The sequence below is a fragment of the Sarcophilus harrisii genome, chromosome 2 (genome assembly GCF_902635505.1).
Source record: "Sarcophilus harrisii chromosome 2, mSarHar1.11, whole genome shotgun sequence".
Classification (NCBI taxonomy): Eukaryota; Metazoa; Chordata; class Mammalia; order Dasyuromorphia; family Dasyuridae; genus Sarcophilus; species Sarcophilus harrisii.
The window spans coordinates 460,217,342-460,241,480 of record NC_045427.1 but is presented as its reverse complement, the minus strand read 5'-3'; the positions used below and the strand labels follow the sequence as shown (position 1 = coordinate 460,241,480).

At 38.7% G+C, this 24,139-nt stretch overlaps 1 protein-coding gene across 1 annotated transcript; it reads left to right on the top strand.

The window, feature by feature from the left end:
• Window positions 1-10,320: 10,320 nt before the first annotated feature.
• POP4 (POP4 homolog, ribonuclease P/MRP subunit) lies at window positions 10,321-23,398 on the top strand. The gene is made up of 7 exons (XM_031954407.1): window positions 10,321-10,620; window positions 12,955-13,007; window positions 17,427-17,650; window positions 19,129-19,206; window positions 19,381-19,442; window positions 21,103-21,204; window positions 22,969-23,398. Exons 1-7 carry the CDS (start codon window positions 10,581-10,583, stop codon window positions 23,103-23,105), a joined length of 696 nt encoding a protein of 231 aa, XP_031810267.1. The 5' UTR covers window positions 10,321-10,580; the 3' UTR covers window positions 23,106-23,398.
• The last annotated feature ends 741 nt before the right edge of the window (window positions 23,399-24,139 follow it).

The following is a 24,139-nucleotide window of genomic DNA, read 5'->3' as shown; positions in this document are numbered from 1 at the left end:
ACTGTGTCTATGCTCAGGGATCCCATATTAATAACAGGAAACACTTCAAGCCCAAATGAGAAATGTGCTATTTAGTACTCTCAAGAAAAGTCTGTGTTGAGTTACCAGACGGGGCAGTGATATCATCAAACAAAAACTGCTGTAGGGGCTAGGCAAGACACAGCACACATCCAATCCACCAATGACAAGTTTGACATTTTTACAAAATCCAAGGGTACCATTAGTTTTCCTCATCACCACTCAGATACAAAATGGGACTTTTCAGTTTCTCTGTCTCCAAGTAGAGGAACAGGTAATGGAGATAATTACAAAATCATGAATGTATGGACAAATGAATAAGTTAATTTAAAAGTGTTTATGATACTCTAAATGCTGGTGATACAAAAAGAAAAAACAAGTCTCTGTACTCAAGGAATTCATACTCTAATTAGGAAAGTAATAAAAACAACAGTTCTGCTAAAAGGTACATAGAAAAGCTCAGAAGTCTTAAGGGTGTCACAGAAGGCCAGATAATGAAGCCCAGAATTTTTTAGATTACAATAGTAGGTCTGATGATAGTGACAGGGGTTCTGGAGGCCTAGATGCCTAACAGATGGTAAGGCCTGATGCTCTTCCATTTCATTGAAAGGGCTGGAGTTTCTATCATATCATATAAGGCATATGATCAATCATACAGACCAGACAGATTCTGGTCAGACCCTGGTAGGAGGTAGAAAAGAAAGATACCTTGTCAGATAGTGGGTCCTCCTACCACTTGCCCATTTAAACCTGGAAGGGGCCTCAGGGATCACCAAAGTGTTCCTACAGTTCCTAGCACAGTACTCTATACATAGTGAGCCCTCAATTATTTATTCAAATTCAAATGCAATAAACATTTATTAAACAGATAAGCATATTATATGCATGATAAAATTGGAAGGAGGAAGATCTAAATTCAATGTCCTCATTTTAAAAATGAGGAATCTGGGTCCCAGTGAGGGTAAGCAATTTACCAATTCCACAAACCATATAGAAAAAAACACTTCCCATTTCCCCATTCTATGATCTTTCCATTACACCATATTAGTAAATAATTTGTTCTTCCCCAGTTACAAACTATAGAGAAAAGCCAATCTCTCTCTATTGAGACTATCTAATCCAGATGAAAATCTATGTTAAAGGCCAGGCCTAGACAAAATGGAAAAATCATTGAAGTGTGTCCTTGGTACCATCTTTCTATACCTTTATTTTTTCCTTCAAGTATAAATGGCCTTGCCTAAAAAAGGAAAAAAAAAAAAAAAGCTGGAATCAAGATCTCCTTAATTCAAGAGAGACCAATAAATTTCACCAAATGGCCATATGCTTTAATAAATGAATTATGTTTATCTGGTAGCAATTTAGCTAAAGAACTTTGGTTCTTTTTGCCTCAGTTTCTTCTAAACCAACATAACAAAGGAAAGTATCCTTGTCATGGGAGATTCATAAGCTCATTGCTATAGATCATTATCAATTTTTACATTATTGACTTTGGGGGCACAAGTAACTGTTTTCATATCAAGGTCAATGTTTAAAAAAAATCATTACAGCATAAATACACTGCAGTTCCACAATCTTAAAAGAGGCAAAGTGGACCTGGAAATCCACCCTTCAACCTTACTCACAATAAACTTGGACCAACAATACTAACATAAATCCTGCCATCTGGAAGAGCTTGCTCCTCTCCTAGACATATCATCAATTTCTGAATGTCATTGGAAAACAAGCCTGTTCTCCAGGGTCTCATAATTCTATCTCTTCTTTTAACCTTTATATTATTCTAAACTATTTAACTCCATGCTACCCACTCTGGGTGGAAAGGTGCTTCAAAATCAAACTGCATTGTACTATAAAGAACTGCCCTGGTTCGTAGATGTTGGCACTTTCAAGCAGAAGAGGCTATGATTTTGTGAAATGAGAAGTAAAAATTATTTCTGATAGTTTTGGAGGTACGCAAGGTGTCCATGGACTCTATTTTAATTCTTGTATTAGGTTGCCCTCTAGTGGAATCCATAACATCTGCATCCGAATGGAGGTGGCTGCCCTCCAGTATGTTCCTTATTCCAAGGCTTCATAGGAAGTAAGAAAATATACCCTCATAAATAATATATTCTGGTATATTTGTCAAGGACAAAATATACCAAATAGAGATTAAATATGGCTCTTCTTGAGAATTCAAAGATGCTTGTAAAATTAGATTATTGCTTTCAATATATCAGAAGCTTTGGAAAATGTGTATCTCTTTTTAAAATAACTACTATTTTTAGTGCCCCTGACATTCCATTTCTTTGCTTTCCTTCAATCCACAATCCCGCCTTACCTATTTCCCTTTTTGAACATCCAGTATCCTCATTGTATCTTTTATCTCAACTCCCTTACCTAAATCAAAAGCAGCTGTCAAGAAAGAATGTTTTATGGTTACTATGCATCCCCTCTAAAGGTAAGTTAATGAGTTCCTTCCTTCAAAAGGATATGCACTTTATGTCTTGCCTTTCATTATAGACAAAAGGCATGCTCTTCAGATAAAGGACTTTCTGACATCATCAAGCAAGTAGGGGTTGGAAAAGTGTCTTTTTGGAGCAAGGAAGTCTCCCAATCCCTATAGTTTCTGAGTTTAATTGCAGTTTGATTCCTTTCCTTCAAATATTTAATTTTTCAAGAGCAGAGTTTGGTGCTGGACAAATTCAAGGAAGGGGATAAAGAAGCTTGGTTTTTATCCTATTTATAGGGAACCATCGCATGCTGGATGTCAATTGCTTTTAAATCATCATCTGCTTTTTCAGCAGACATTCTCCCAACTAAAGCAGGTAAACATAAGCCAGTCTTTATATTAGAAAGGGGTTCAGGACCATCCTCTAGCTCAGCTTCAGTATGCAAAGGGCTCTCTACCTGGAAAAATGCCTACAGTCCAGAACTTAAATGACAGAGCTGTACTGTGTTCTTATCCCAGCCAACCTCCTTTGAAAGGTGAGATCAATGGGCTAGAAGTGACAGGATAATAGGGCTCCAGGTACAATAGTTAAGGATTTATCCTCCCTTCGATGCACACCCATAATTCCTTCTCAAATCTGGGGATCCCAGCCAAGACTACAGAGCTGAGAGAAGAAACGACAATACCCAGAGGGAAGTTTCCAAATCCTGCTCATGAAGCGGACTTTTCCATCATCATCACATGTTCATGAGCTGCTCTGCTGATCTGTACCAAATAGGGAATTAGGCATGGTTCTTTCTCTTTTTATCTCCCACTGAGTGTGCAAGGATGAAACAATGTTAATATAGATTGACGCTTCCTCTGGGAAACTGAAAAAGAATTTTCAAGAACTAGACTCATTAGACCTCACACCAAGTGCTTGGATGGTCAGGTTTGCTAAAAGATTAGAGGGAGGGACAAGTATGGAAGAGAAAAGGACCTAGCCAGAACTCACAGGGATTATAGTTTAAAGTAGTTAGTTTCCCAATCCCTGAACATTTTTTTTTTCTTATCTATAGCTCTGACTAGAGTTACTTCAATATTATTTGTGGGCAAATCATTTGGCATGAGGATTATCCAGATGATTTGTTTCCCCTTTCAGCTTTTTTATACCAAATTGATAAAATTTGATTATACAAATTATACAAAATTATACCAAATTTATACCAAATTTTTATACCAAATTTTATACCAAATTTTATACCAAATTTATACCAAATTTTTTATACCAAATTTTATACCAAATTGGCCCCTATATCTCATAATCTCATTGGGGACAGGATAAAGAAGTTCTATTTGCTAATATAGCTGGCTTAGGGTGGAAGATACTGAACCTAGGGGGTGAATCATCCAACAAATATTTAATTAATAATGCTAATCTCTTTGGGTCTCAGCGTTCTCATCTGAAATAGGTTAATCTAAATAATCTCTATTATCATTCCAACTCCTACAATTAATTTGATTTTAACACATGAAAGACTATCAGGCACAGGAAGAAAAATATAAAAGCAAAAGTTTCCTCAACTCAAAAAGCATTTACTAAATAAAGAGAATGTAAAGAGCACTGCAATAGACACTCAGGAAAGCTCTAACAATACATAAAACATAGTCTCTGCCCTGAAAATTCTTAGGGTCTAGATGTAAAAACATCCATAAGAAACAAAACCAATAAAACAGGCAGCATACACCTGCCACGTGATATAAGTCAGAAAAGATCGCAGATATAGTATTCAATCTGTGCCTTTAAAGATATGTATTACTGAGAGACAATGTGGCATGGCTCTTAGACTTGAGTACAAATAGTACTTCTGACACAATATTTCTGACTATATAACCAGAGGCAAGTCTCTTATGTACAAGAGAAATAATAGTACCCATAGTAGTTCACAAGTTTTAGTAAAGTTCATTGAATGTGATTTTCAAACCTTAAAGTGTTGTTACATAAATATCCTTCAACCTCTATAACTTTGTCTTTTGATACCTTCCTTTACCTGTTCACCAACTCAGGTTAATTGATTTTTTAAAATATAACTTTTTATCTTCTGAATCTTCATACTCTCTCTCCCTGCTAGACTTCTATAACTGTAATGAGTCAAGTCACTGCTTTAGCTTTTCCCCATCCCTTTTCAATGCTGATATTTTTAACATTTCATATCAACACATAGCTTGTCCCATCCTACTTCTTATCAAAATGTTCTATCAGAATAAGCAATACTATACACAAATTCACCCAAAGGCCCCCTTCCAACATCAAAGTTGAGAGCAGGGAAGACAAGGCAAGAGAAGTGTGGACTTGACTCCCCAGGCACCCATTTCACCTCGATGGTTGGATTTATGGCACTGGCACAGCCAACAGTGATTTCACTGTGAATCCCTTAAGTGCCTCAGGAATTGCCCCATAAATCCAATGAAGGAACACTCATGTGGCCCCAAAGAGCTGTAGTGCTCATCTAAACACTCCATTCACAAGAACTGAGCTTTTCTTAATGAGGACAACTCAAAGAGTAAAATTTCCTTTAGGACACAAAGATAAGAGTCTATTGTGGTGCATATATTAGGCACCAAAATAGACTTTAAGAGTGATTTTTAGGAGGAAAAACCTTGGAGAAATTCGAATTTCATGAATCATTTGATAGTAAATAGTACTGCTAAGTCACTACACTTGAATATCCCAAATAGCTGAACTTTCATTTATTTTTGCTATTTTTCCCTCTCAAGAGACTACAGAATAATACTCTCATACAACAATATTATTGTTTCCTTTGTTATCAATGCTTTCATTTTTCAGTGGTATCCATTTCCTAAAGAACAACGCAGGGTCTGATATTGCAGGAATTTACAGAATCTTAAGATCTGAGCTCTAAAAACATGGTGAGAAATAAAATCAAAGGCTAGGAGGTTAAAATTAATTTTGAGTAAAAGAGTCAAGTCATTTCAACCAGCATTACTAAATATCCATTACATGCAAGGCACTATTTTAGGTGCTGAACAATACAAAGGCTATTAAAAATAGAACAGTGTCTGTCCTCAGGCTTGCCTTCTCTTGTTAGGGAGAGGGAGTAGTAATACAACCCAAGGACAAAGTATATACAAAATCACTTTAGGAAGGGAAAAGTACTAACAATTTGGGGGAACAATAGCACCTAAACCTTAAAAAAAAAAAAAAAAAAAAGGGTTTCTCCCATATAAAGATGAAAGTAGCGAATTCTAGGAATGGGGAAAAGACTATGCAAAGCCATTTAGATGAGAGATAAAATGCCAAATTAGAGAATAGCAAGTAGGATAGCTTTGATAGAACATGGCACAAATGAGGGGAAACAAGAAATATGTGGAAAGGTGGAGCCAGGGTATATAGGGCTTTATGACAAATACAGGAGTTTGTATTTTATCAATGACAATAGAAAGCCACTCATGGTTCCCAAAGAAGGAAGTGATGATATCGTCATATCTATACTTTGAAGTAATTATTTTGGCAGCTTTATAAAAGATGGATTGGAGATCACAGATGGGAAGCAGGAAGCTCAGTTAGGAGGCTACTAATTCCAGGTGACAGTTGATGAGGGCCTGAACTAAGATAGTAGTCTTGTGAATGGAGAAAAAGGGATGGATGTGATAGATATGGGAGAAGTACAATTGAAAAGACTTAGCAAATGACAGATTACTGAGAATAAGGAAGAACAAAAAATTGAGAAAACTGAGAAAATACAAGGATCATCCATAGAAATAAGAATTTTGGATAAAGGTTAAGTTTTAGGGGAAAGATTAATTCTTTTTCAGACATTTAGTGTGAGAATCCTACTGGATACTTAGGTGGAGATTTCCAAGAAGATAGATATTGATACAAAATACAAAATTGATACAATAGATATTGACACATCTCATAAAAGAGAGATGAGAGCTGGCTATTGCAGATACCATTAAAGTTGATAAATCATATAGAGTGAAGAATTAATTCATCAATGGAATTATTCTTTTTTCTATTAAAAAACAGGAAAAAAATAACCCTGTTTAGCATTGAAGCTAAAATCTTCCAGGTTTCAGACTAAGTTTTTCTCCATAACAAAATATGATGGTGGTCAATTTTAACTAACAGTGGCAAATGCTCCTATAACAGTGGTGTCAACTCAAACAGAAATAAAACCATTCTATCTTTCATAAGGATCTCTGAGGCCACGGATTAATTTTTTAAAATCACCTATTAACATTATCTATGTTTTACAGTATTTTTATTTATTGTATTAGAGTTGCCAATAACATTTTAATTTGGTTTGGGCAGAATTCAGGAGGGTTGCAGTTTTAATGCAGCCTGAACAGCATGTTAGATACCTCTATCCTATAAAAGTCTTCTATAAAAATGCCTACCAATTGTGGCTATTAATTTGGAAGCATTGGCACAACATAGGGCCCAATATACACAATGATACACATCACCAAATGACTCAGACATCCCATTAAAAAAAAATTCACATTCAAGCAAGGAGAACCAAGAAAACATTGTACACAGCAACAAGAATGTGTGATCATCTATGATAGACTTGATTCTTCTCAGCAATTCAGTGATTCAAGGCAATTCCAATAAACTTTGAATGAAAAACTCCATCTGCATCCAAAGAGAGAACTATGGAGACTGAATATGAATCAATGCATATTATTTTCACTCTCTTTATTTCTGCGGGTTTTTTTCTCATGGTTTTTCCCTTTTGTTCTGATTTTTCTCTCCCAACATAACTCATATGGAAATATATTAAAAAAAAAAAAGAATGTCATGCATAATCTAAAATAAATAAAATAAAAAATTCACATTAAGAGTTTGAAGGATTACAAAATATTTTCCTCACAGCACTGTGAAGTTGTCACCAGGCCATTACTATGTCCCAAGACTTATGTAAAAACCAGATTTACAACAACAACAACAAAACATGCATGTGGAACCCAATGTGTTCACAGCCTTTACAGAACTTTGCATATTTATAACAGTACAACAAAAGGAGGAGGAAAAAAAAAAAAAAAGAAAGGAGTATGGCATGGGAAAGAACAGGTGTAGTAATCCCTCAAAATGGAAGAGCAAGTACTTGGCAAAAGTCACATTCCTTTATCTTAAGAAACCCTAGACTATGAATATAGGAGGGTCCACTTATCTACAAAGGACCCCAGCTGTACAAGCATTTTCCCAGCCTGGCACAGACTAGCTGGCACTCATCTTGCCTCCCAAAAACTCACAGGGAATCTTGCTTGAGTGCAAACAACAAATTATGCCAACTGGGGGTGTGGTGGAGATGGAAATGGGGATGCCTTCATCCTTGATACATGCATATTCTAGGTCCAGTGTTTCTGGGAAATACAGCAACTCAAAAAGATAAGCTCAGGAGATCCCTGATCAATAGAAAGTACAAAAATTGTGAATGAAAAAATACAGGTCTAGAAATGCCAAGTAAATTTTTAAAACATCTAATGGTGGAGTGTCAGGATGCAACCACAGATCTCATAGTCCAATTCCTGTGTTTTTTTTATTCCCACCACATCCCAGCATGGAGCCAACCCTGGGTTCACAAAGACTATGCAAATGGGACTCAAGGAAAAGCTTGCAGTATAAAGCCAGCAAAGGCCTTCATCAAATTACTGCATGTGCATCCCAAAGCATAGTAGGCACTTAATACTTATCAACTCAAGGCTCCTCACCAGAAGGTTGGCACTAATAGGTCCTTTTTTTTTTTTTCTTTTGCTGTAGCAATCAACAAAAGCAATCTAGTACACAGAAAGTTTTGATCCCAGAAGGAAGATACAATAAGCAGATTTTTCAAAATAATGGTAAATACTGGCACTAAGAAGTACCTATGGCTTTGAGAAACTGATTTTCCCCATATTTCACTTATCACTATTGCCTCTAGGACAAAATGCAATCTCCTCTACTTAGCTTTTCAAGTTCACCACAATCCACCTTTCTAGACTTGTTTCTTTGCATTCATACTATATACCAACCAAGCTCAAATATCTGCTATCCCTCAGACACAACAATCCATCGCCCAACTCTCACTTTATAGAGTATACTGCATGCCTCGTTTGTTCTTTCTGTCTTAGAATCCCTACTTTCATTTAAAACTCTTCTCAAGTACCACTTACTTTTACATGAAAGCGTCCCTGATCACCTCAGTTGCTAGTTTTGGGTCCTGCAATTACTTTGTACGCATTTTGTGTTTTTCCCAACAGAATGAAAGCTCACAGTCAAGTCCCTGTTCATTTTTTGTCTTTGTATCACTAGCACTTAGCAGTGCTTAGTCTATCAAAAGGTCCTAATTCAAATGCTTGCTGATTGATCTGTCCCACCTATTTACTGATCTTTATTCCACAGGCTCAGTATGTGACATAGAGAACTTATCTGAAAGAAAAAGGAATGAAAGCAATCTTAGTGAGAGGAAGATATAAAAGGTAGACCTCTAGAGAGCAGCAATGGAGAGTATCCTTGGTTTTTTGTTTGTTTTAAGCCTAGAAGGTCCAACAAGTGTATATTCTTTATGGAAGATTCATGGGAAGACATGGACCAACACCAAACAGAACTATCAAGGCCTCTCGCCTGTCCCCCTCTAATCTAAACCATACAGCTCCCAAATTGATACTCCTAAAGCCCAGATTTAACCATGTCCTTTCCCAGCTCAAAAAGTTCCCGATACTTTTTAAGATAAAAGACAAACTCTTGCTTGGTAAAGTCCTTAAAATCTGGTTTTACTCTCCTCAGAATTTCACACGACCTCCTATCATAAAGTCTAAGATTTCCTATCTTCTGTCACTTGTGTCTTGTCCAAGCTGTTCCCCGGTAGCAGCAAAGTATTTACTCTAAGAATCCCCAGCTCTCTTCAAGGCAACAAGTCCTGGGTTCAAATCCTCCTCCTACACCTACCAGGTCTGTGACCCAGCGTAAATCTCTACTTTCAGGAACCCCTCCGATCTCTAAAACGAAAGGTCGGGTGAATTTCCAATAGCAACGAAATTCAGCTCCAGAAAAACAAGGAAAGCTCTCCAGCTCCAGGGAGATGGTAGGAGTTTAATAAATGCCCTTCGTGTAAATGAAAAGCCCTGCGGGAGGAGGAGTCCCCACAGCATTAAGAGCTTGCTTAAGTGCGCCTATTTGTCCAAGTCAGTGACTTTCACGGAGAATGGATTTTCACAGTACAATTTACAGTAAAATATTACTTATTTTACAAAGTAAAATGAAATAAAGTAAAAAACTGAGCCCTGGAGAGGGGAGCTAGCTCGGCCCGAGCCTCAAAAGCAGCAGTTGCCAGAGGCAGCGCCCGGAAACCGGGATAGCTGAAGGAAGAGCAGGTGTGGGGCCGGACGTGGTGTATTTGGGGCCGCCCTGTCAGAGAGAAGTCGAATTCCCTCTGGCGGCTTCAGGGCGGAGAGGAGGAGGATGTAGAAGACCAGGGATGCTAGGCCTTTTCGGAGGGCCCGAATTAGCCCGCGGACCTCTCCGAGCAGTGCTTCTACACACATAAATAATAGAGAGGATTACGAAGAACACCGAGCGCGCCGCAGCGCACGGTCAGCGTCTACCCCAACAAAAGGCACTCAGAGGGCCCGGAGGCAGGCGCCCCTGCCGGCCCGCTTCCGCGGGGAAAGCCGACGAGGGGCGCGGCCGTTTCCCAGCCGCCGGCTCCCGCTCCCCTTAGACAGAAGAGCGTCCTTTTCGCGGCCCCCGCCCCATCCCCTTCTCCGCTCTCCGCCCCGCGACGCCCGCAAGTCGGGAGCCCACGAGAACGACTCCGCCGCTCCTGGAGTTTCCGCGAGAGCGGCGCCCGCGGGCGCGCTCAGAAAGGCGCGTGCGCCTGCGCCGCTCGTCGGCGCGCCCGCATGACGCTGTTCCTCTTGCGTAATCCCCCAGCGCCCTCCGGCTCCCCGGTACTCCGGCGTTAAACCGTCCCGGCTGCCGCCTCTCCTCTTCTCCGCTTCGTTCTCAAGCGGCGGCCAGGGTCGGAGCTCGCCTCGCGCCTCGCGTTTCGGCCGCCACGTCGGGGCGGCGGAGGCCCGGCGGGAAAGGGGGAGGAGAGCGGCGAGAAAGGCCGCAGAGCGACGGCGGGGACGCGGCGCGGGCTTCGGGATGTCATCAGACGGAGCCGGAAGCGGCGCGTGCACGGAGCGTGAGTGCAATAGCCGGTCCCGCCACCCTGGTCTCGTGCGGGCCGGAAAGGAGGCCGGGCGCCTCTGAGCTCCCTTCTCTTCCGACTTGGAGGCGCTTCCGGTCCTCCCTGTTCGTCCCGTAAAAAAAACTGAGCCCTGGAGAGGGGAGCTAGCTCGGCCCGAGCCTCAAAAGCGGCAGTTGCCAGAGGCAGCGCCCGGAAACCGGGTTAGCTGAAGGAAGAGCAGGTGTGGGGCCGGACGTGGTGTATTTGGGGCCGCCCTGTCAGAGAGAAGTCGAATTCCCTCTGGCGGCTTCAGGGCGGAGAGGAGGAGGATTCAAAGACCGTGCGGTTAAAACTACGCTCAGAGGCAATGGATCCCACCCTAGTGGAGGGTTCAAGGGAAAGTTGGGCACTTTTTAGGAATATTTTTTTTTTTTTGGTTAAAAGTTTTTATTTACAAAGCCTGCGTGGGTCATTTTTCAACACTGCCCCTTGCAAAATCTGTTGCAGCTTTTCCCCTCCTTCCCCCCATCCCCTCCCCTAGATGGCAGGTAGTCCGATACGTTAAATAGGTTAATATATGTTACATCCAATATGTGTATACATTTTTATACACTTATGTTGCTGCACAAAAAACTATCAGATCAAGAAGGAAGGAAAAGAAACAAAGAAAACGATATAGAGAGTGAGAATGCTGTGCTGTGGTCCACACTCATTTCCCACGGTCCTCTCTGGGTGTGGATGGCTCTCTTCATCACTGAACAAGTGGCACTGGTTTGAATCATCTCATTATTAAAGAGAACCATGTCCATCAGAATTGATCATCGTATAGTTTTATTGTTGCCTGGTTCTGCTCGTTTCACTCCGCATCAGTTCGTGTAAGTCTCTCCAGGCCTTTCTGAAGTCATCCTGCTGGTCATTTCTTACAGAACAGTAATATTCCATAATATTCATATACCACAATTTATTCAGCCATTCTCCAACCGATGGGCATCCACTCAGTTTCCAGTTTCTAGCCACTACAGAAAGGGCTGCCACAAACATTCGTGCACATACAGGTCCCTTTCCCTTCTTTAAGATTTCTTTAGGATATAAGCCCAGTAGTAACACTGCTGGATCAAAGGGTGTGCACAGTTTGATAGCTTTTGGAGCATAGTTGAAGGACTTTTTGATCATGTGCCAGTTAGACTATCTGACCAAAAGTCCTATGCATCTGATATTCTTCAGCCCCTTCAGATAGGATCTTGTCACTTGTCATTTGTTCTAGACATTAGCGTTCCACGAGTCTCTTTCAGCAAATGCCACTTGGGCACCTGTGACTATTCCTTTGCTAAGTATCCCAAGAGAAACATGAAGGGGAGCCCAGGAGTAGTGTCATAGTCCTGCAGTTAAGAGTGGAAAGCAATGTGAATGTATAAAAAAAGAGGAAGCCCCCTGGTTAGTTAAAAAATAACTCGTTTTACAGCTCTAGGTTCATAGGATCATCAAATGTTAAAAGTGGGTGGGGAAAATCTAGTTAAACTTCATATGTTTTACAAAGGAGGGAACAGGCTCAGACAAGAGAATTGGTATATGTGAAGTCCAATAGATAAGATGTGGTAAAGCTGGGTTCAGCCCAGATCTTCTCATTCCAAATCTAATGCATTTTTCACGGTTGTGTAAATGAAATGCCCTCTTTATTTCAGGTATAGCACAAGTAGTGTAAACTTGGTAAATCATTTCCCTTTGCCACAATTTCCAGATCTGTAAAAGGAGAGAATTAGACTTACTAATCTCCAAGTTCCATTACAGCAGAGAGAATTTAATCTTAGGAGCTAAAAACACCAGATGTGTATGAAGAGGTCAAATAAGTAACAATAAGGATCATAAAGATAAGGAAAAGAGCATTAGTCTGAGAATCCAAAAGACTTGGTTTTGAGTTCTTGCTTCCCAAATCCCCAGTGTATTATTGTTGACAATTCACCAACACCAAATTTCCCTGAGCTTCAATACCTTCATCTGTAACATGGAAATAATATGCCTGTGTATAAATTGTAGAGCACTAGAATAACTAATATGGAAATGTAAATAAATTGAGGTATAATTACATCATGTGTGGTCATTAAGATTACTTTGTGTAGTTTTTTTTTTTTTTTGTCTCCAAGTTTTACTGCATCCCACCTCTTAATGTTCCCAAGATAAAAATGGTCCCAGAACAAAATGAGAAAATGCCTGGAACCCCTGAAACTCCACTTCTTTCCCTCCATATCTTAAATAATCACCTTCGATTTCACTGATAAGATGTTTTGTTAAATATTGGGGCTACGCTTATATGGAGGCCTGAAAGTGATAATATTTTGGTTTGTTTTCCAGGCTTGATTTACCAAGCTTTCTCTCAAGAAGAGGCCAAAGAACTTGATGTTCAGGTACACTGTTTACTGTAATTTGCTATTTTTTATAAGCAGAAATGTCACTTTATCTGTTAGAGACAGAAACAGGAAAGAAGAGGGTGCTGAGGTTTAAAAATATCTTAGATGCTGTTATAGCTATCTTAGTTTTACTCTCTGTGTTTTCTGTTATACTGTACACACACATGCAGGCATGCATGTGTGTGTGTCTGCTATATTTACCCCAAACCTTTTAAAAATATAAATTCTGTGGGAAGGAGGAAGGGCAGCAAAAAGGGGATAAAGTGGAAAAAGTAAAAAGGAAGAACTGTATATTTCTGTTTTTTCTTCGCATCCATCCTTAGCTTCTGGCCTTTTTTTTTTATTCATTCATTTCAGTCATGTCCAATTCTTCAATATTTGGGATTTTCTTGACAGAGATAAATGGTTTGCCATTTCTTTCTTTAGCTCATTGTACAAATGAAGTAACTGAGGCAAATAGGGTTAAGTGACTCACCCAGAATCCCACAGTTTATGAGTGGATAAGGGTAGATTTGAACTCAGGTCTTCCTGACTCCAGTCCAGGAGATCTGTCTACTGTGCCTTCTAGCTGAAGCAGTTTCTAGCATGGTGCCTTGCATTTAATGAATAATTGTTGGATTGGATTAATAGACTTAACCATAGAAACCATCGTTCAGTAGTCTGTTTTATGCCAACAAATCTTGTTTCCCGTCTATAAGATTTAAATTGGCTAGAGTTGTTTGGTTCTCTGATGTAGTACAGAGTATAAACAAGAAGTAAGGGATACTTACTTGATCATGGCCATTACAAAATTGCCCCTTAAGCCATTGTGTGATCTTGTCACTCTGCCTTTCTGGGTCCTAAAACCTGTTATGTAGAAGGGATTTTTATACCATGTCTTCTAGCATCAAATGGATCTTACCCACTTCCCTTATGCCACATAATATTGGCAATAATGTTTTAAATTTTGAAAACTGAATGCTTCTTCAAAAAGGAACGGTTATAAATGATTTTGTAAAATGTTATAAAAATATTATCTTCTGATAACTCATCAAATTATTAAAGCACTTCCTTTAAAAAATAAGTTGTCATCAAACAATTATATACAAAGACCCATGGTACCACTCTATTAAAGGTGCAAAAAAATATTAGACATGGAACCTATCTGGAGATAGCCTAGTCTATGTAGGCAGACAAGATTTGAACATATCTGAAAAGATAGTATATGTTTCCTGGCCTTACCAGTTATTGTTAGTTGAGTGATATAGGGGTATAAGTGTCATAGAGGTTCTGGAGAAGCAAATAACATTGGAAACTGAAGTTATCAGAATATGCCATGTTGACAATTCCAGCTTGAGGCCATGTGATGAGTAGTTTTTTCAAAGATAAACTCTCTCTTTCAAAAAGGGAGGAGAGCATCAGTCCACAAGTCAGGAGGACCTGAGTTCAAATTTGACCTCAGACACTTAACACTTCCTAGCTGTGTGACCCTGGGCAAGTCACTTAAGAGGAAGGAATGGTGTATAGGAAAGTCCTCCCATTTCCAAAGGTTATTGTAAGAAGTAAAAGATTTTGGAAAATGGTGTTGGGTTTCTCCTTAGTGGTCAACATGCCACTATTTTTTTCTGTACCACACAGTGACCTGACAAATCTTAGCCCTCTTGGAGCAGCCATCTTTAATACCTTTCTCTATTGCCTTAAAATGGACTTTGTTCATCTGGGCAGATTAATGCCCATGCCATGTACCTCAAGACACATGTGCTTGTAATTAAAGAGCCTTTGATTTCATTGGTGTGGGAGTGGGTCTTCCTTCCACCTCTTCTAAGTTTCCAGTTTGGTTGCCAGAACTTAGCCTCAACAACGCCCAAGTGACCCCCCAGGCCACAGGGAAGTGTCAGAGGAGAGAGTATGCCAAGGACAATATACACATAAGAATGTTGTGTATTGTTTCCTGCTGAGGACTAGACAGGATTCTGTCACCATGTTGTCCATAGTTCTTTTATTCAAAAGGAAAACTCAGAAGCAGGTTGGAGGTTAGTGGAACCATTCTCTGTGGCAAAACTTTTCCATGAGGGATATAAGTTGGCAGCTGACTTAAGCCTCTCTTTGACATTTGTGGGTATTAAATACTTGGGCATAGAATAGAAGAGGCCATACTAATCCTCAAATGAGAACAGATTGCAGAAAAGTTTAGATAAATTTGTGTGTGATATATTACCATGTTTTAGAGATTATGTGATATCTGGGGGGAGATGGCCTTTACTAACCAAGGGGACCAGAGAAAGCTGTGTAACAGAAGTGGCATTTGTTGGACTGGAAAGCCTAACCAGGAAATTAGCAAGAAAAGGATGTCCCAGGCACAAAGAATGCCAGGAGCAGTCAGGGAGGCATGAGGGCATGCACTCGCTAAGCAGGGCAAAATGTAGTGCCTGTTCTTGAGGCTCTCACAATATTATGGAAAGTAACTAGCTAAGATTTGAAGAAAGCCAGAAGGCAGAGGCAAGGGGGGAAGAGTTCCATATGTGGGAGACAACTACTGAAAATGCTTGAAGTTCAAAGATGGAGTGTTGTGTGGAGAAGCATGGGAGCCAGTGTCATTCGATCACAAGAATATCTGAAGGGGAATAAGGTAAAAGATTGGAAAGGTAAGGAACCAGGTTGTGAAAGCTTTTAAAAGCCAAACAGAGGATTTTGTATTTAATCCTCAAAATGATAGGCAGACACTGGGGACTTTATAGCGTAAGATAATGATTATGGCTAGACTTAAATTCTAAGAAGATCAGTTTAATAATTGAGTGGAAGATGGATTGGACAAGGAGAGCCTTGAGGCAGAGAGATTAACCAGAAGGTTACTGAAATAGTCTAAGTGTGAAGTCATAAGAATCTGCACCAGGATCGTGAAAGCATAGAAGAAAAGGAGCATATATGATAGATATTGGGAACATATTCTTGACAGGACCTAGCAACAAACTAGATTTGAGGAGTAAGAGAGAAGGAAAAGTCAGTGAGGACATCTAGGTTGCAAATCTGATTTAGAGAGTAGTAGCACCCTCTCCAGTAATAGGGAAGTCAAGAAGAGGAGAGGGTTTTGCTTTGTTCTGTTTTGTACATGGCAAGGATAAAATTCTACAGGACATACAGTATGTGGACTTTTCTTTTTGTTTTGGTTTTATGGGGTGTACATAATACTGGAGGCTGGAAGGATAGGATCTTTCCAAGTTGTAAAAAGTCTTGAATGATTTTCAGAGGAGTTTGAACTTTATTCAGGAGACAGCAGGGGAACTACTAAAGACTTTGGAGCAGAGATCACTTTCTAAGATATGATCAGATCTATGTGTAAGAAATATTATTTTGGCAGCAATTTGAAAAAGAAATTGAAGATAGAGAAGAGGGGATGTAGGAGCCGTCTATTAAGAGATTATTGCATGCAGCAACCAACTGTGGCTTTAGAAAATTACTAGGGGAGCAAAAAGATAAGCTTTAAGTGTGGAATGAGGCATATATTATGTCAGGACCAATTGCTCAACAATACTCCTTGTTAAAAGGAAAGGGTCTATATTGAGGACAAAGTAAAGAGAGAATTATTTGAAAGAGATTTCATAAAAGAAAAATAGACAGCAATTAAACATTGGATAAAAAATTAAAACCCAGTGTTTTGAAAAGTATTGCCATAGTTTATATGCATGTAATGAGGAATATGATAATTGTAGTAAGGTAGTGGCAGTATGAGATGCCATGGAGGTGGAATGAACATAACTTGCTAACTTACTGGCTAAGAGGGGCGTTAAACTGAAAACCATTTTGTCAGGTGCTTAATTAGTCCTTCAGTAATTCCTGTGCAGCTCATTTAATTCTTACTGACTGAGAAAAACAGGAATCCATAAGAAAGAGTCTTCTTTTCCTTTTAAGACACTAAGCAAGTAAAGCAAGGGAAGAAATTCGATTGCACAAACATTTATTAAACATGTGGATTCAAGGTACTGTGGGTACTTAGACTAAAAATTAAAAATATCTTCTTTCAAGGAGGATAATGAGCTTCTTAGGATTGGCATAGAGATACTTGACATATACTCAAACTAAATATAATATGAGTTAGGAAGAAAAAGGGGCAGAAGAAGAGATCAAAGTGTTGAAAAAATATTAGAGAATGCAGAATACTTAAAAGCTAATAGCTAGCATGCTTATCTGGCTCATTGTGACTCTCACAACAAGTAGAAACTGGAGGTATTATTGTTATTACTGTTATCTTTATGTGATACATTTAAATACAGGCATAGAAAAGTCAGGAAAATGAGCCAGTGATTTTAAGAAGGATCATTCCAGACATTCACAGAGAATGGGTATCAGCATTAACAACTGGGATGAAGCTGTCAGGTAGCAGACTCAACTTGGCCCAACTTAAATATTACATCTTGGGGTGCCTCTCTTTCCACACAGCACCAGGAACCCCACAAGGCGGAGGCTTTTTTGAAAGCCTTCCTCAAGCGGAGCATGCCCCGTGTGACAGAAGCCCAACTCCATGACCACCTGGATCGCAAAGCCGTTGTGCTGGAGCACCATCCCCTGAAAAAGCCCAAAGAAAGGAAAAGAAAATCCAAAGGCTTCTCTGCAAAGCAGAGACGAGAGCTGCGCCTCTTTGAAATTAGACCAGAGCAGCAAAGGTGAGAAATCTGCTTCCCACCACACGGAGATGGAAGGCTTGTTTGGGGCTTTGTAACTGGGAAGTCCAGCAGTGGTGAGATGTAGCTTGTTCTTGTTTGTATAATGTGTGGCCACAAGGGGGAACCCTTTCTTTACCAATATTTCTCTGTCTAGCTTTTTTTTTTTTTTTTTAAATCAGCATGGCCTGAAAGAGAAGGGTGCCTATCATTTGGTTCCTACTTGGTTCTAACTGCAAAAATCCGTGTCATGAATGAAACCATCCACTATGGCAACGAACAGTTTGACTTTTTAAGTTTTTACTGTAGGAAAGAGGAATTGATATTTCTTAAAGATTTGAGGTTTTTTGTTGACTTTTAATAACATTAGATACAGTTTTATGGTTAAGGAAGGTACCACCCACAAATGTTGGAACACTTTTAAAAAAAGAATTGTCACAGTGGTGTGGGAGTACATCTTCCTTCCTTTGGCTGATGCTAATTCCTCCTTAGCCATAGTTCTTAGTTTCCCCATCTTATGATTGCTTGTAGCCACTGTTTGTAGAATTGTAGCTAACAGCCTCCCACATTCTAGACTGCAATTTGAGAAATCTGATTTACAAGTGTTATTGGTATAGTGTTGGTGGAAGCTTGTCACAAAAACAGCATGTTTTGAGTAGGGAAAGAAGTTCCTGCCTCCAGTGGTATCATTTGGATGAATACATCTAAGAACTGGAGCCACTATTCATTAGCTCACACTTATATAAGCTTCTCTAGCATTGTACAAAATACAGATCCCCACGAGGTAATTGTCCTGTCTAACAGATGAGACCAAAGGTCAAAAAAATCAAAGTGATGTGACCATAGTCAACAACTATTTACTATCAGAAACCACACTACACCTTTGGCCTTCTGACTCCAGATTCAGTGCTCTTTCTTTTATATAACACTGTTCATGAAAAGTGCATGCCTCCTCAGCTACAGACTTGTCTAGAATGTCACTTAGTATAGAAAAGGGCCTACCTAGTATTTGAAAATCAATTCTCACATGAACAGTTTTGTGTCAAAAGAATCTTTATCATCAAAGTCAAAATTGCTTAAAGGCAGTAATCAAAAGCTTTCTGAATGAAGAACTGAATTGTTGATAATGCTTGGGAAATAGAGCACCAAAGAGTCATTTCCCCTAGTCTTATGCATTCACACTCAGCCATCACCTCCCAAGCAAGATAAATGCTTTTGTTTCAGTCCTTTGGTTGTATATCTTCCTGTTGGTATTGCTTAAAATGAAGGTATTTCATTAAATTGAACAGGAATTATAAGTTGCCACTCTCCAATAATTCAGAAAATATAATTCCTTGGTTTTTTTGTTTTTTTTTTTTTTTTTAATGTATTTTACAAACCTTGAAACTCCCCAGTACTGCTGTATTTTCACAAACCTTGAACATAGTAATCTTCGGTTCATTTTGCTTAACCTCTTTGACCTGTTTCTGAATTTATTTTAGATACAGCCTGTTTCTCCCTCTGCATAATCTCTGGAAACAGTATATCCGGGACTTGTGCAATGGTCTCAAGCCAGACACGTAAGTTAAATTTCTTCTGCTCCAAATTCTAGCACTTATTGAACCTGGAAATGTAACATCAAGAACCAGCCTTGTGGTTCTCTCACTGTATCAGTTTGAAATTGTGTGTATGTGGTTGATTCTTTCAGAACTCTGAGTTTGGAGTATAATGTAGTTAAATCTTTTGTCTTATAGGCAACCACAGATGATTCAAGCCAAGTTGTTAAAAGCAGATCTTCATGGTGCTATTATTACAGGTATATTAGATGAATTATATCTGATATTATTATGCTTACATTCTTAATAAATGTCCATAAGGTTTCAAATCAATGTGCCATGCATTGTGCTGGGGTTGCAATATAAGTAAAAATAGTTCTAATGAGGTTCTTATTTTACATGTTCTTAATTTAGAACTAGAGTCATTCTCTTTTACTTGCTTTAAGAATTACATTTCCTTTCCTTTGAAATTCCATGGAACTCTCCAAGATCATTCTCTCATCACTAGCAGTAGAATTTGTTGAGGACTCTGGGACTAAAACATGAGGTACATTACATTTCTCTTCCAGGATAACAATAACAAAAATAAGTTATTAGCCAAAATGGTTAATTGGCACTTCTTTTGGAGTAAGGATGATACTTCCTCTCTTTCCCCTTTGCCCAGAAGCAACATTTTGAAAATCAAAATTGCCTGAGGAGCCTCAAGCTATGAGTTTTTTGGAGGGATAATTGGACCTATGATTGGTCATGATATACTAATCACATAGATGGAAAGTTATCAGCTTAATTTGTTTATTTGTTTGTTTCACTTATTTATTAATCATTTACTCAGCTTGCATATACTGAGAACCTACCATGTCTATGGCCCTATGCTAGTTATTGGACAGGGTACAAAAAAAGTTAAGACACAAAGACTCAGCCCCTGTCATTGTACAACTGATAATTGTAAGGTGACAATGTGGGGATGGGTTGGTAAGTCTCATATATAATGTAATATGTGCATAGAATTAATACAAAAGAGAATGTGATCAGCATTATAAGAGAGCTATAAAATGTTCAGAATGCTCAGGAAGTTGGAGGCACCAAAGAATGGTCACATTTGAATTGACCTTAAAGAATGAAAGGATTTCAGTAAGTAGAGATGAAGAAGAGAAGGAGGAGTATTATTAAAGTGGAAAAATTCAAGATGTGTTTTGAGGGAACGGTAAATAGTCCATTTTGGATGAGGAATATGTATAGGAAAAAAGTGGGAGATGGTCTACAATAGGAAATTGATTACAACTGGTATATTGGAAGATGTTAGTAGAAGGATACTTGGTAGGTAGTATATTCAAATTCTATATATAATTAACTGCCTTTTAATAGACTTCTTCCATATATTACCCATGTAGAAAAATGATTCTCTTCTTTCATTCTGTAGGGCTATGAGACCTGTTGATACTGTCTAATATTAGTCATATTTATGAACATTCAGCTCTAAAAGTATACTTAGTGATTAATTGGCCACCCCTTTGTTGGTGCTTCACACTAAAATAATAACTTATATCTATATAGCCTTTTATATATTGTCTAAAGTACTTTCACCTCCCATATCTCAAGCAGAAGTTACCACTTCTGCCACCATAGAAAGTACATTCCTGGTAGACACGAAAGGCAGTGGAATGAACACAAAACAGGAACTGAGAAACCTGGGGTCTTGCCCCAGCCCTGCCACATCCAGTTATATTTAACTGGACAAGTGGTCTCTTGTGCTCAATCCTCGGTTTCTTCATTTGTAAGAAGCGAGGGAGATAAAAATGTTTGGAGGAAGAGAAAGATTGGTCTGATTAATTGTGAGTGGTCCTATCAACTCTGATCTTTGACATGTGAAATCTGAGCAGCCATAGAAACCATCACCATGATCTCTGTTTTGCTCTTCAGTCACAAAATCTAAATGCCCCTCCTATGTTGGCATTACGGGGATTCTTCTTCAGGAAATGAAGCATATCTTCAAAATCATCACCAAAGATGACAAATTAAAAGGTATGTGGCCGCTTCCCTGCAGGCATTGGACCATTGAGGGCCACACTTTCAGTAAGCAGGTGACTGCTGTGCTGGCCACAGGATGAATTTGGGTAGTCCATCTGTCCGATTCTGTAAAACCTGCTTTGCAGAACTCTCAGGCACAGGCAGAGGGTTAACCCAGCTTCAGAAACTGGCTCCCTTGTAACTCCCACAGTCTTCCCCAAATGGGCTGGTAACTGCAAGTGTGGGTTACTAGGGTTGCCAAACCAACAGAAAAGGCTGTCTACCAGTGGGAAGGATTTGCTATTAGTACCTTTTTGCATCAGAAGGACAGTTTATCCTTTTGCCTTTTCCTGGATGCCAAGTAGAGACTTTGGCATTCTTAGCAGGCTCCTTTTAAAATGCTGAGACTTAGGAAAAGGAAAGAGAAGAATAAAGAAGTAAAGAGTTGTCCTGATTGGTAAATAACACTAGCAGAGAAAGAACTGGATTTTCACTAATGGGATAATAAGTGAGAAACAGCATGGAGGGGTGATGGGTAAGGGAAAGGAATAAATATTTCTATAATTTTTTCTATGTGCCAAGCCAAGGAGCTAGAAAATGGGGTGAAATTTTTTTTTGGCTCTGTTAGTGACTTGCTGTCCAACTTTTGACAAGTTCTGTCTCTGTTCCCTGTCTGAAAGAGATTGTACCCATTATTTTCCTGTTTCTTTAGGGCCCCCCCCCAAAAAAAAATTAAGAATATATAGCAGTGTCTTCCAAAAGAATTTTCAAATAGAAACAAAATACTGTTTTGCTATTTTAAAACAAAAATGCATGTGGTTAAGGAATAAAAGATTGTCAAGGAAGGATCACAGTCCTTTTTGACTAACTTAAAATTCATTTGGCTCCACTTAGCCAAAGATGATAGAGGAAGAAAATAACTATTTCCAGTAAAACTGCCTATTCTCAGCCTCCTCCTCCATATACCTCTTATTTCAGTATGCTAGTACATGGTCAATAAATATTTGTTGGAACAAAAATCAATACCTGTTGATAGAGCATGTATTTACTTTTGATTAAAAAGTGGTTAAACTTTATAGTAAATAAATGAATGAATGAATGAATGAATAAATGGAGAGTTGTTGTTCCTTCCTGTATTTTTGGACATCTCTGCCTCCAAAAGCAGCATTCTTAGTTCAAGAACAATATTTTTCAAGCTTGAGAAATTGGGAGGAAGAAAAGAATAAGAAATAAGAAAGTGTTCTTAAAAGTTGCCATATTGTGGCCTACTTACCCATAGACTCAAAGCTTTCAGAACCTTAGAATTCTGTTCATTAATTCAAAGGTACATTCATTTAATTGTTTAGTTGTTGAGTTATTTATTTTGTTTTTGGTATTCTGACTCATAGGTTAACTTTTCTCCTAATTAAATAACCGGGAAAGATGATATGATATAACATGTAGATAATTTCCTTCATAAGAATCAAGCCAAGGTGAAATTTGAGGTTGTTTTACTAATATCTTCTCTAGAAAACATATCATAGGCAGCTCTTTCCCCAGGGCAGTATTTTGAGTCTGATCCCAGTGCTTTTTGATTGTGAAAATTAGGTGTGACTCCAGTCACATTGTCTGATATCTTTGTTAAAAATTAGTCTTGTTGCAAAAAGACTTTCCCATACATTCTGTAGACATCATCACTACCAGAAATCAGATTTATTTAACTTTTTCCTCATTTATAATATTGCCTAAATGAGTGCCAGAATTTCTTGTCACTTATTCTTTTTTTTCCTTCTTTTTTAGTTATTCCCAAGTTAAACTGTGTATTTACTGTAGAGATCGATGGCTTCATTTCCTATATTTATGGGAGCAAGTTTCAACTTCGATCAAGTGAGCGTTCTGCAAAGAAGTTCAAAGCAAAAGGAACAATTGACCTATGAACTCGTGGCTATTTAAGAAAATATCAGAACAGTGTGAAGGAGGCAGGAAACCCACACTGGCAGCTGACTCATGTTTGGTGCCTTGCTCTTAAAAAAAATTACTGCCAGGCCAGTGAGTAGTTCATTTTCAGCTCATTTCACCGGTTCAATTGTTAATTGTCTTTTCTTTCTGTTTTGTTTGAAATTTTGCATGTGGTCTGCCTGCTTCTTTGGTTAAACCAGGGCTTCTTAAACTTTTTGCACTCATAACCTCTTTTTACCTGAGAAATTTTTACATAACTTGGATGTATAGGTCTATAAAATAGGTATACAAATCACACATTTACTGATAATAAACTATAATTTCACAACCTCCACATTCAGTTATAAACCTAAAATGGGGTTGTGAACCACAGTTCAAGAAGCTGAGGGTTAAGCAGATGATTTTATTGTTGCATTATTTTCTAGTGACATTGCTGAGTCCATTCAAGTCTGTTGCAGACCCCATCTCCCACCCTCATCCCCAACCCCCAGTAGCAATCTCAGGAAAAAGATGCTACAAAATCACTGGCTCTTAATCTTGCAAATCATAGTTATAGTGGATTAAGTATTTGGGACCCTACATATTGAGATCTGTATCATCTAGTCTTTATACCTCGGTAGCAGACCAAAATGTACTATTTTCCAGTGCCAAGTCTGCAGAGAATTATTATCAAAGAAAAGCCAAGGCCCCTGGGAGGAAAGAGAGGATTGTGGGGCTCATTCTCAGATCCACAAATTTTATAACCCTCTACTTCCCAGAAACTTGCCTGAGATATCCTTTGAAACTGTTTCAGAAAATTGTATCTGTAATAACTTTGAAATCTGAATAAGAAAATGAATTTGTATTATTTATGCAATATACAGATTATATTTTAAAATAAGCTGCTTTGTACCTTGATGTTTAAATGTGGAGGTTTTACTTTTTTGTTGATTCTAATGCACTAGGCCAGTATTGTCTGTGCTAAAAGCAAGTGAAGTTCTCTGAGGTTATCTCACTGCTAGGCAGGGAGAAG